Raw genomic sequence first — 13526 nt, forward strand, 5'->3', positions numbered from 1 at the left:
TCTGGAGGAGAGAAAAAGTCAGTGGGGGGTGGTTATGACCTAACGAAGAGAACCTGTAGGAATCTGGGCAGAGGGGGAAGGGATGTGAGCTGGAGTAGTCAGGGTGGCCTCCTGGAGGCTGTACTTTTTCCCCCCCTTAAAAAAAATAACAGCTTTATTGAGGTATAATTCGTATACTGTACAATTCACCCACTTACAGCATACAATTCAATGGTTTTTACTGTAGCCAGAGTTGTACAACCATCACTACAATGAATTTTAGAACATTTTCATCACCCCATAACTCTTAGCAGTCATTCCTCATTTTCTTCTCTTCCCCAAGATTCTGACAACCACTAGAGTACTTTCTGTCTCTCTGGACTTGCGTATACTGGACATTTCATATAAATGGAATGTGGTCCATCGTGACTAGCTTCTTTCACTGAGCATAATGCTTTTGAGGTTTATGCATAGTGTAGCATGTGCCAGTACTTCATTCCTTTTCATGGCCTAATAATATTCCACTGTGTGGATGTATCACATTGTGTTTATCCATTTGTCAACTGATGACATTAGATTGTTTCCACCTTTTGGCTAGTATGAACAATACTACTCTTATAAACTTATACATGAACACTCACGTATAAGTTTTTGCCTGAATATGTTTTCATTTTTCTTGGCTACATAACTAGGAATGCAATTACTGGGCCATATGCTTAACTGGATGTTTAACTTTTTGAGGAACTGCTAGACTCTTTTCCAAAGTGGCTGCACCATTTTATATCCTGGGGGGAGGCTGGACTTTTCGTGTATGCTCAGATGTGAATTCTTTTCTTTCTAACTTCTGACAGGCTGATTTGGTGGAAATCCAGGGAAGATGGAGGAGGAGGGTGTGAGGAGAGAGCAGCAGGGCAGAGAGGCCTGGGGATCCTTTCACCAGAGCCCTGGGCTCAGTCCTGTCTGGTCCTCACTTGCCATATGGCCTTGAGCAAGTCACCTCCACTCTCTAGGCCTCAGTTTCCTTATCTCTAAAATGATGGTATTAGACCTGGACGATTTTGCCCCCGGAGGACACTTGTGATATCTAGAGACATTTCTGGTCGTTACAGAGAGAGGCTGATGCTATGGGTATTTATGGATCATGGAGAGGCCATGGATAGCGTTAAACCTCCTGCAGTTTTGAAGGCAGCCCCAATAACAAAGCATTAGCAGGCCCCAAATGTCAGTAGTGGCCAGGTAAAGAAATCCTGCATGAGACTGAGGTGACCTAATAGGGTCCAGTCCTGCTCAGTCACTCTGGGAAATGCTCTGGGAAAAGACTAGGCTCGGGAGGCATTTTTGAACACCCAGGCACTTAGAAGAGAGGCCTCACGGTCCCACCTGGGGTTGCTGTGGGTCTTGTATTTGTGTAAGCTGTCTGGCGTTCTCCATCTGCGGTACCCGGCACAGGTGAATTAGATGCCAGGCTTGATGGACGAGCAGTCCGCCTTGTTGAGGAGTGAGCTCCTTGTCACGGGAAGCAGCCAAGAGAAGGCGGCGTGCACATCTGTCAGGAATGTGGAGGAGGCGCCCTGGCTCTGGTCTGAGGGTGCCCTTGAACGATTTCGAGGCTCCCTCGGGCAAGGCTGTGGCTCCGAGTGGGACGAACTCCCCGCCAGCTCTGGGCCTCCCCACCTGCCGGCCCGCGGTCGGCGCCGGCACAAGCGGAGGGCGTCTTCCTTCCCCTGCGGCCCCAAGCCAAGTGGAAGACTTTTCTCTAAGTTTCCCTCTCCGAAGCCCCGCGGGCCTCCCGCGCCCCAGCCCCAGCCCCAGCCTGCGGAGGCGGCACCCCGAGGTTGGGCGCCCGTGCGGCGCCTTGGCCCCAGCACCCCCCACCCCCAGGCCCGGCCCCGGGGGCGCGGCCGCCCGGGCCTCAGTGTGCCCCAGGGGGCTCCGGGCCGCGAGCCGCTGCCGAATGGCTTTTGACAAAAAAACCCTTGACCACCAAGGCCAGCCTCTTCCTGAAAGCCCCGCTCGCTCCGATACAGGAAGTAGAAGGGAGCGAGCGCCCCAGAGCGCGGCGGCAGCGGCGGCAGCGGCGGCCCGGCCCTTCCCGAGGGCCAGAGCCAGGGACATGCGGGCGCCCGGGACTCCGCGTTCCGCGCGGCCCGGCGCCTGAGCGCCTCCGTTCCCCGTCCCGGAGCTGCCGGCGGCATGATCCGACACGCCGGGGCGCCCGCGCGCGGGGACCCCACGGGGTAAGTCCGGGCGGCCGCCCGCTCCTCCCTCGCGATCCCCACGGCCCCCGTCCTGGTCGCCCCACTCCACTTCTTGTCCCCGAGAGTCCTCCGGACGCGTGACCACGGGGTTGTCGGGCTGAGACGGGACCCCCACCGTGGCCGAGGCCAGATCCCGGTTCTGCCGGGCAGGGGGCGGCCCTGGTGACTCCGCTGGACCCGACGTTGGCTAAACTTTCAAGGCCAGGCATTTCGCTGCGAACCCAGTGCACACTTTAGGCTGCTGGCGGACGGATTACGAGGGAGTGGTGCGTCTCTACCTGTCAGAGCCGGGGCTGCCCGCGTGGACGCGGCCCCCTCCCCAGCTTCTGCCCCGCCTGAACTTTGCAAACAAACTCGCGGTCCCAGCCCCGCCAGCCTGCTGCACCCGCTGCTCTGCGAGTCCCAGCGCGCGCCCTCGGGCACTGGAGCCTCGCCGGGCGTGGGGTCGGAGACCCGGACCCCCGCAACTTTGGGTGCCCGCGGCCCAACAGCTGACCGGCCCTCCAGGACGAGGGTCCACTGGTCCCTTTTCCCCCCGCCCCTCTGTCCTGGCCGTAGACGGTGACCTTCGGACCGGCCCTGGCCGAGCCTGGTGCTTGGGTAGGATCCAGGGCGCACGGGCTGCGCGCCGGCTGTGGGATCCCGAGGGAGAAGGCGCAGCGTGGAATGCATGACGCCGAATGGTTTGGGAACTGACTTGGAGAGGAGTCCCCGGTGGCTAAGTCCCCGCTCCGCCTCCTTGTCGCCCCCAGCCCCACCTCGCGAGCTCGGGCATTGCTCGGGGCTGGGCTCTGGGAGAAAGTCCTCTCGCCTTGCCCAGCTCAGAGGGCGTCCTGAGAAGCTTCAGGTGTTGTAGAGACGCCCGGTCGGAGGCGGATTCCCGGGGAAAGCCTGTTTCTGGGTGCCCAAGAGCGCGTCTGGGGAGGCCATTCTCAGCTTTTTGGTTTAAAAGTCCCGGGCCTACTTCTCTGATGGACACCCTGCCGCTCCCTGGCTTGGCGGTGTGCCCTCATCTCCCAGGCCCTCAGTTCTCTGCTCTGTGAAACAGGAGAGTTGGGCCCATCTTGTGCAGTCCTGAACTGGGGGACAGCTGGAGGTGACTGGCTCTCACTCAGCTGGGAGGGACTGGGAGGGGGCCTTAAGCTCATCTAGATCTGAACGTCTCCCTTCCTTTCTTCTCCCTCCCTCCTGCCAGCCCGGAAATTCTGGATGCTGGTTTGTTTCTCTCGAAAGCGACCTCTGCAAAGACAAATGCCATCCGGTGGGAGGAACTGGGAATTCGTTGGGGAAGAGCCCCCCCACCCTCACACCCACTTGCAAGTATCTGCCACACCCAAGATGGCAGGGTGAAGCCGGAGAGGAGTTTCTCAGGGAGGAAGGGGAGGTGAGGTGCCAGGGCGCTGGCCTCACCGGCTTCTCATTTTCCCCAGAGATGACCTAGTGTGACCCACTTCCTCTTGTCTTTGTTCATTACTGGGTCGGTTATTTAAACTCTCTGTATCTCAGTTCACTTATCGATAAAATGATAAATAATAGTAACTACCCCTTAGAGTTGTTTTGAGGACTAAATACATAGAGTTGAATACATTAGACTATATGGTAAACCCTTAATCATAATTATCACCATTATTATCATTTGTTGGGTATGATCCCTCCATTTGCCAACTGTGTAACCTTAGACAAATGACCCGGCCCCTGCCTCACCTGTAAACTGGGGGTACTAGCAACACACACCACATAGAATTGTTTCGTTGATTGGCTGAGTTCATAGCTGAGTAGCTGCCCCCAGGCAGCTTAGGGGAAACACATCCGTTCAGGCCTGCTTAGAACTGTGCTTGGTACATTCTAGCACTGTATTAATATTGGTTTGTTGCTAAAACATGGCTTTGTTTTGGAGGACCTTTTGGGTTGGAAGGACTTTGAAGGGTAGAGGATTTGCCGATGGATTAGAGGGAGAGAGGAGTGGAGGATGACTCTGGTGGGGCTCTGTCTGCCTAGGGTCCAGTGCGTCAGGGACAGATGCCAAACTGCGGACTCTGCTGAGAGTGGGTTCTCAGAGTCCACTCAGGCCAGTAGCTTTCAGGGGGTAGGGAGAGACCTAGCAGGCACCCCCATGCAGCCCCACCATGGCAAGTAGACCAGTCACCTTTTCACATCTTTGCTATATTAAAGGTCTGCTTAAGATTTCATTTGGAAAAGGATTCCACTGACGGAAAAAATGTGGCTGTCATTGACCTAATCAATCCCCTAATTTAACAATGAGGAACCAGAAACCCAGAAAGGGGAAATGGGTTCCCTGGTATTGGGGGAGGTGGTGGTGGAACTCATGTCTCCTGAGCCTTGGCCTGATCTAATACAAGGGTCCTGCTGGAGCCCTGAAGAGGAGCCCCTTAACCACTCCAGGCTGAGACGGGGCTTTTCTGGGTGGGGCCCACCTAGAGCAGGGCCAATGATGGATTCAGGGTGTGAACTCGCAGCTCCAGCTCTGTCCCTTGACCTTGGCTTCCTGGATTCAAGGAGCTAATGTTCCCTGGAGGTCCTGACTGGCACTTAGCTAGGAGACCTAGCCCTTTCCAGATCCTAACAGAGGCTCTGATGCACAGGAGCAAAGGGTCACCTCACCAGCTCCAGCCTGCACTCCTGCCCCCCCACCCCGAGAAGCCCCAGTACATCCTCTGAGAAGCAGCTAGGAGTGCAAGGGGCTGGGGGTGCAGGGTCCCCTTGGGATGAAGGAGTCGCAGCACATTTATACCTGAGGCCCTCCTCATCTCCCCTACCCCTTGGTGCACCTCTATCCTGGCCCTGGGTCCCTGATCCATGATCTTCACGGAAGCAGCAAGTGTGAAAAGCTTGAAATGCCACAGGGCACCCGCATTTTAACCCAGGAGATGCAGAAATCAAAACTGGAAACCTGCCAGGAATTGATCTCAGCTGGAAGCAGAGAGAGGCATGATATTTGAAGGAGGACACCCAGACCCTTCACCATCCCCTTAGGCCTCCCTAGAGCTCCATTTTGGAGACAGGAGTCTGAGGTGGTCTGTGGTGCCTCCCAGTCCCTTGCCAGAGCAGAGACAGGGCAAGAACAGGTGACAGATGACCACAAACCCTGTCTCTGTGACCCGCTGGAAGATTCCACCTGTCATGGCAAGACATGGCAAGCTGTGTCATCTAGGCAGTGATGAGTGAGCACAGTTGGGTGGGCAGCAAGGAAGAGGGGAGGCAGCTCGGAGGAGGGGAGTGCCTGAGCAAAGGCTTGGGAGGTGGGAAAGTGTAGTGGAAGGGCTTGTGGGGCAGGGAGTGCACCCTTCAAAACCCACAAGTACATGACACACATTGCTTTACAAAGTGACTGTTATCAGATAACGGGTTGAGGAAACAGAAGACAAATTTTGGCTGGGGAGAGAATTACAGAAGAGGGGCAAAAGTATAAAGGGGGCTGCCCACAGAACCCCATCCTCGGGGCCTGGGTCATCTAGGGCATTGGGGGCATCTGTGTGTTCAGAAAGAGCCTTAACATGGGGTAAATGACACCCAAGGCCCCTTAACTTCCTGTTGGCCCCCACCTATCTGATCCCATTAGGGAGTAACCTTTAGAAGAGAGTAGGGGGCTGTGCGTTATCATCTTGTTATTGGGTAATTTGTTGGTGCTGCTCTGATGGCCAACTCCAGAATGTCCTGTTGATACAACTATTGCCCCAAACCAGCATTTATTCTGAGAACCAGGAAGTCGAACTTCTCCTGCCCACCAGGAGTGTCTGAAACATGAATGTTTTCCCCCAAGAATGGAGCCAAAGATGAAAATCACAACTTTAATGACTTTTCCAAACTGGATCTCCCCTCCATCCTACCCCACAGTGGGCCCTTCTGGTGGTTTGGTTGTTGCCAATCAAGCTAGAGGGACTCTCAGGCCAGGCAGGGAAAGTGGTGTGTCCCCCAACAACCCCCTAATTACCCTCAGGTGACATGCTGTCCTATTTAAAAGGTCCCTCAAGAAAGTCCTGCCCTCCGTACCCCAGCCCAGCCCTGCTGGAAGCCAATGCACAGCTTCACGTCTTCTGTCCTCCCCAACATGCAGAGCTTGTCTGTGGTCTTGTACCTTTGCCCATGAGGTTCTTTCTGCCCTTTTTACAGGGCTCACCTCTTCCATGTAGCCTTCTATCCGTGCCAGCTCACAGAGATTCCTCCTTTTTGAATATTCATAGCCTTTTTCACATGAACCACTTGTTTGTCTAGCAATTTGAAAGAAGCCAAAACCTCTTTAATATCATGACTTCCTACTTCAGTTACAAACTTCCAAAAAAAAGGGGTCAGGTCTTTTAGTTCCATATCCTTGTGTCCTGCATGCACTTGGCACTCAATAAATGCTTGAGGCCAATGATACACTGATTGAAGGCTGCACAGCCTATTTTGTGTCCCTGGAGCCCCTGAATTTCTGGAGGTGTTTACAAGGTGGCCCAGATCACAGGGTGGGGCTAAGTAGGGGGAGACCCAGGGCTTGGGGGTCTAGGAGACCAACTCCATTCTGCAGCAGCTGGTGACCCCCACCACAAGGCTACCACACTCCTCTCCAAGTCTGGAAAGTGGAGGCCACCCAGGCAATTGAGTAGGGACCCTGCTTGGCCCCAACTCCCCTAATTTTATCCTCCCCAGCTGTGCTCCTGATACTTGTCAGGGAGAAAGGATGGGGGAAGGAGAGGCCAGCCTTGGATACTGTGTCTCAGCCAGAAGAATGGAGAATAGCTTGGTGTACAGACTTGAGGGAGCCCTGGGGCATCAGTGGGTCCCAAATGCGGGTCTCTAGACCACTGAAAAACTAGGAAAATAACGGTGGCCTCTGTGTGTGTGTGTGTGTGTGTGTGTGTGTGTGTGTGTGTTTGTGTATGTCAGCATCAGTGTCAGCCATGGCTGCCAGCGTGTCTTTTCTTAGGCAGAACTGTCCTTTGCTGGTTTGGAAGAGGCCTGGGGACTTGCATGTTGCAGGTCATCGGTAGGGCTAGAGAATCTGGGGTCCTGTCTCCTCTAGTATTTTAGGATTTTATTCTAGGAAGCCGCTCCCTTCTCTCTGGACCCCATTTTCCCATCTGAGAAAAGAGCTCCATGTTCTCAAGGTCCGTGCTCGCTCTGACAGTCGGCTCCCCGAGTTACCAGCTGGCAGGCAGTGGAAGCTGGTGTCCTAGAGTAATAGCGTTCGGGGGATCAAAATGCGCATTGGAGCTGAAGTGGCCCATGGAACAGTCTAGAACATGCAGGCACTTTCACAAGAAACAAAGACCCATCCAGGAGACTTTTGGCTCATTACCCTGACCAAGCTACCTGGAAGGAAATGGTTTTTCTTTTTCTTTTTGTTATTGCTGTGGTTTTATTTTGAAAAACCTAGTCTTGAAAAAAGTACGTTTGGTTTTGGGAGCCCACTTTGGGGCAGGACCCATGGCTTCTTGCCAAGTGGACAGTGAGCTGGGAAGGTTTCTCAGGTGGGGAGCCCTGGCGTGGCTGGAGTAGCCTCTGGAGGGTGGCTGGGCTGGTGAGGTGGAGCCTGCCTGGCCATCAACTGTGGGAGCTGTGGAGGTGCTGAGGAGATGGCGGGCAGCCGGGGGTAGGGGGCGTGGCTGTTTAGAGGTCGTTTGTGAAGCCTGCCCCTGTCAGGGTTGGAGTCTGAGGGGCGGCCCTACCAAGGGAGGATGAGACAGGTGTCCAGGCTGAGGGAGGGTGCTCTCTGCCAGGCCTCGGTCTCCCTGCCCGGGGCTGCCCAGAGATAGCCAACGCGTCCCTGTGCAGGTGGGGGCGGCAGTGACGCTGTGTGCCTCCCTCCCCACACACAGTGTAGTACAGTGAAGCCAGTCCCTCCCTCCTGCCAGCGTGGCCTTGATGGAGAAGAGAGGAGTGATGGGTACATGGGAGGCCTTCCCTCAGCCTGGCATCCACAGGGCAGTGGGAAGGCATTACCGTCTGTGTGGTGTCAGCGTTTATACAAGAGTCTGGAAGCCACCACTGTGTGCTCTCCTCTACTCTCCTGCCAGTAGGGCCTCTGTGCAGCCGTGGCATGTCTCCTCTCCACAGGGGTAGGGGTTGGAAGGACTGCCCCCAAAGCAGAAACAGTGCTGATGGTCAGAAGCTTTGAACATGGCTGCAGAACCCCGTGCCCCAATTTGACCTCAGTAATACCCAGGGGTGCCCCCACCTCAACCAGTACATGTTTAATGGAATGAACAAGCCTGCAATGAAATGTCGGTTCTCTTTTTAGCAGAAATGGCCTAGGCCGTGGTTGTGGTCAAGGCCTGTTGTCTGTATGTGATGTGACGGCACACACTCAGGCCACATCCTATGGGGTAATGGCGCTTGCATCCCCACCTTCTGGAACTAAGAGAGCCCCAGAGCCTGGCTCTACACACAGGCCTGGAGCCGTGGGGAAGCAAGGATTCCAGTAGAGGGGGGTGGGAGTGGGGCCTTTGAGCCCATCCTCGAGGGGCTGCCCTAGGGGGGCTCTCCTAGAGGATACTCCCCTGTGAAGGTGCCCCCCATTTTGCTACTGACTCTGGGATCTTTATCAAAGCTGAGAACTTTTTATTCCCTAGTTAACAGATGCGCCACCCTACCTCCCGACTGACATTTAACACGGGGTGTCAGGGACTGATGCGAAAGCCTGTTTTCTGAAAGATAAGCTGGAGAGAGGGGTGGACAGAGGGCACCCCAACAGTAGCAGGGAAGCCTTCCCCTCCTCCAAAGTTTCCCAGAACTAAATTGTTCTGTGAGTCAATAAGTGTGCTTCTTCACCCATCTTCACGGACTGAAGAAATAAAGGGCTCTGCATCTGAAATTCACAATCTGATGATCTCTGGCTAAAGAGAACAAGCTGTCAAGAAAGAAGTCACCAGGGACCTTTTCCCCTAACCTCCGTGTTTCCAGCTTCCTTAATCTCAGTCAATGTCAGAGATTGGTAATGTAAATTTCTCTAGGGATGTTGCAGTTCAAAGCAAGGACTTATCTCTCTACCGATGGCACCTGGTGACAGCATTTATTATTGCTGCTGCTTTCTGTTCTTGACATTTTTGACAGAGCATCCATCTAAACTATATTCAAGGACTCTTCTCGCAATGGATATCTTCTCATTTATCTTCACCCATCCTCCTAATCATCATCCAGACATCCACCTATCGATTCCATTCACCATCCATCCATCTATCCATCTGCTTATCCACCCATCCACCTACCCACCCATCCACCTATCCACCCACCCACCCTTCCATCCATCCACCCACCCACCCACCAACCCACCCACCAACCCACCCTTCATCCATCCATCCATCTACCTATCCACCCATCGACCTATCCACCCTCCCACCCTTCTATCCATCCATTTATCTATCCATCCATCCATCTATCCATCCACCCACCCACCTACCCTTCCATCCTTCCATCCATCAATCCATCTATTTACTGAGCACCTGAACATCTAGGAGTTTCCAGTTTATCTACTAAGGAAAATGATTTGATTTGGATGTTTGTCCCCTCCAAATCTCATGTTGAAATGTGATCCCCAGTGTTGGAGGTAGGGCCTGGTGGGAGGTGTTACGGTCATGGGGGCAGATCCATCATGAATGACTTGGTGCCATCCTCACAGTGATGAGTGAGTTCTCAGTTCACATGAGATCTGGTTGTTTACAAGAGCCTGGCACCTCCCTGCTCTCTCCCTCTTGCTGCCTTTCTCGCCATGAGACATACCTGCTCCCCCTTCCCCTTCCACCATGATTGGAGGTTTCCTGAGGCCTCACCAGGAGTAGATGCTGGCACCATACTTCTCATACAGCCTGCAGAATCATGAGCCAAAATAAACCTCTTTTCTTTATAAATTACCCAGCCTCAGGTATTCCTTTATAGTGAGGCAAAATGGACTAACACAGAAAATAAGAGAAATATGTGCGTATTTAAAGCACAGGGTACTAGATAAAAAGCTGCCGAAATTCTGTTACAGTTGGCTGTGCAGAGTGAGTAGGGAGGACTCCCTGACAGAGGTGGCATTTGAATTGGATCTTGAAAGATATGTAGGATTTTAACCACTGAAATCAAGCATATGCAGAGAAGCGTATTGCAGATAGGAGAAACGCACTGAGTGGGAAAGGACAAGTTGTGTGTGGGAGCCCTAAGAATCTGGGGTGGGGGCAGGGAGAAGATTCCATGTGTGATGGGCCTGGAAAGGTGGTTGGGGCCCCCTTGGCTATGGGTGGGCAAGTTTGACTTTTACCATTGTGGTGAAGACCACAGTTCTGTTCTTCCGGGCAAGACACTGAAACGGAACCTGCCAGAGCACCTTCTTCCCCTTCTCTGTTAGGCAAAAGTCAATCTCTATCGCCCGCTGTTGTTGCCAGGGTTACCTGAGATGATGATGTTCTTGTCTCTTTGGGTTGTGAGACCGGTGGGGGGCTCTTACCTGTATGTATGTGGTGTGTGTGTGTGTGTGTGTATGCACGTGCTATTGATTTCCCAAAAAATGTATTATAGACTTTAAAAGTGCACACACAGACACACCCAAAATAGGGAAATTTAAAGCAGCAAACATTTTTGTCACCCGGTGCAAGTACCTGTTAACTTGTGTTCTTTTTTCACTGAGTGTTACCTCTGGTACACATTCCTATGTGCTGTGTTGTGGACCTATGTTGCCTACCTGCCATCTTCGATGGTGTCATCATATTATGATGATTTTAATGGTCAGAGTTATTTCATGTGCCTATCTCGACTTCTTTCCAAGTCCCCTCTGTTTTAAATGAAGCTCCTGAAAACTTCTGTGGGTCTAGGGTTTAGGGACCATTTCCTTGAGATCTGTCACCATCCTGGAGCCTTTGAGTCCAAGAGTGAAGCAGAACCTGCTGATTGGCCCCTGAATTTTTGCTGGGTGTAAGTTTTAGCTGAACATTTCCCAATTTTCTTGCAGCTAGGTGTGGCCATATGACTAAGTTCAGGACAGTGAGATATAAGTGGGGAGTATAATTTGCTTGGAGAACCCCTTAAGGGGGGTGTCCTTCTCTCCTTACCTCTCTCCTGTTGCCTGAAATACAGATGTGATGGCTGGAGTTGAAGCAGCCATCTTGGACTCTGAGGCAAACTTAAGCATAGAAGCTATGCAGGATAGAACAACAATATATTATAGTAAGGGTCCCAAACATGTTAGACCATCATCCCAGCTACAGACTGCTTACCAGTTTTTTATGAGAGGAATACATACTATCTTGTTTGTTTGTTTTATTTTATTTTATTTTTTAGATGTAGTTTTGCTCTTGTCATCCAGGCTGGAGTGCAGTGGCGATCTTGGCGCACTGCAACCTCCGCCTCCTGGATTCAAGCAATTCTCCTTCCTCAACTTCCCGAGTAGCTGGGATTACAGGTGCCTGCCACCACTCTTGGCTAGTTTTTGTATTTTTAGTAGAGACAGGGGTTTCACCATGTTGGCCAGGCTGGTCTTGAACTCCTATCCTCAGATGATCCACCCATCCCGGCCTCCCAAAGTGCTGGGATTACAGGCGTGAGCCACCGTACCCGGCCATACTATCTTGTTTTAATTTTTTTATTTTAGATTTTCTGTCACTTATAAGCTCAGTTCTAATGAACACACAGAGCTTTCTGTCTCTGTCATGTAGCACCAGATTATATGTCCAAAGTACTCAGCTGCTTTGCAGGGCGACCTGCAAGTCCGCATTTCCTAGTGGAGGCAAGGAGGAGGAAGAGAGGGGAGAGAGGAGAGGCAGCTTTGCACCCACTAAGGCTCTTGTTTCAAGGACTAGATTGCAAACATTTTTTTTTCATATTAAGTGTTTATGAGTTTTAGATTTTGCCAGAAGCTTTGGACTGTTTATTCTGACTCTCAAATCCTTGTGCTTTGACAGGGCTAGGTTTGCTGATCAAGGCAGCCATGCCTCTTCCCCCAGCCTCAGTTCTGTGCTTTAGGCTGAGAACTCGCCTAGGTTAACCCTCCCTGTGCCAGTGTTCTCCAGCTCCTCCTGAGAGTTGGTGTCCCCACCACACCAGCACAAGAAAGGCCTGGAGACCGGGTGCAGTGGCTCATGCCTGTAATCCCAGTGCTTTGGGAGGCTGAGGTGGAAGGATCTGTTGAGGCCAGGAATTCAACACCAGACTAGGCAACACAGCAAGACCCCGTCTCTACAAAAAATTTTATAAATGAGCTGGGCATGGTGGTGTGCACTTGTAGTCACAGCTGCTTGGGAGGCTGAGGCAGGGGGATCACTCAAGCCCTGGAGTTCGAGGTTACAGTGAGCTGTGATCACACCACTGCACTTCGGCCTGGGTGACAGAGTGAGATCCTGTCTGTATCCAAAAAACTAAACGAAAATAAAGACCCGGGGCCCAGTCTCAACAATGCCTGCGTTCTTGCTGGATGCTGCCGTCACTCATTCATTCACCATCTCTTCGCTGAGACAGTCTTGGGGTCTCTTGGGCCGTATCTTGGCACTTGCTGAGTGTCAAGCTGGGTTTGTGCTGACCACTGGCCACTGGGAGTCTTCAGCGGCCACTTCACCTCTTTGCCTAGCCTTGGGAAAGGTTTGTCCTGAAACGGCTGGGACTTGAATTCCCCTTTCCAGAGACAGCACAGGCCTGTTCTGAGCCTGTAAAAGCCTGCCCGGAGCTGCTCAACAACAGCCTAAGACCACTCCTGGGACATAAGAGGCCCCAAGAATGGCCTGGGATTTAGCTAGCTGGGCCAGAGCCCGTTGAAGTGGCCTGAAGGACAGTGAGGGTCTTGTTTCCGCTGGGCAAGGCTGCCCCAGCCCTAGCTCTGCAGTCCTCAGGCGTCAGAGCTTCGTGTCACTCTGGAAACTCTTCATCCAGCCCCTGCTTACAGATGAATTGGTGGCTCAGAGAGGGGAAGTGGTTTCCCCAAGGTCTCCAGACCTGTGGGTGTCTCCAACCAAGGCTGTCTCCAAGGCTCTGTGCAGCACCCAGGCCGATCCATGGCACGAGGCCCCAGAGATGGAATGTGGGCACATCTGCCTTCACTAGCCGCCTCCCTCTCTAGCCCCTGGAAGGGGCTGAGCTCTTTCCTGCCTCTGTGCCTAAGTGCAAGTGTCCCACCTCTACCTCTTGCAAGAAGCCTCCCAGGCTGTGTGAGGCCTGCAGGGCCGCTGTACACCGTTGCGCAGGTTGTTTACTGCTCACGTGTTCCTGGCTGAGGCAAAGCTGGGTAGGGGCTGCAATTTCATTCCCTTGCCAAGCTTTGTATCATGGTAGGTATGTATGGGGTTGGGGTGGGGGTTGGCCTGCACCCATGGGCAGCAAGGAGCA

General features: G+C 52.9%; 1 protein-coding gene across 1 annotated transcript in view; it reads left to right on the top strand.

The window, feature by feature from the left end:
* The first annotated feature begins 1847 nt into the window (after window positions 1–1847).
* RIN3 (Ras and Rab interactor 3) overlaps window positions 1848–13526 on the top strand; it is a 174589-nt gene continuing 162910 nt past the window's right edge. Inside the window, exon 1 of the mRNA XM_002825039.6 lies at window positions 1848–2216. Within this exon, the coding sequence (XP_002825085.4) occupies window positions 2173–2216 (44 nt within the window). The 5' untranslated portion in view covers window positions 1848–2172. The remainder of the gene's footprint in view (window positions 2217–13526) is intronic.

Source organism: Pongo abelii, chromosome 15, assembly GCF_028885655.2.
Source record: "Pongo abelii isolate AG06213 chromosome 15, NHGRI_mPonAbe1-v2.0_pri, whole genome shotgun sequence".
NCBI classification, from domain to species: Eukaryota; Metazoa; Chordata; class Mammalia; order Primates; family Hominidae; genus Pongo; species Pongo abelii.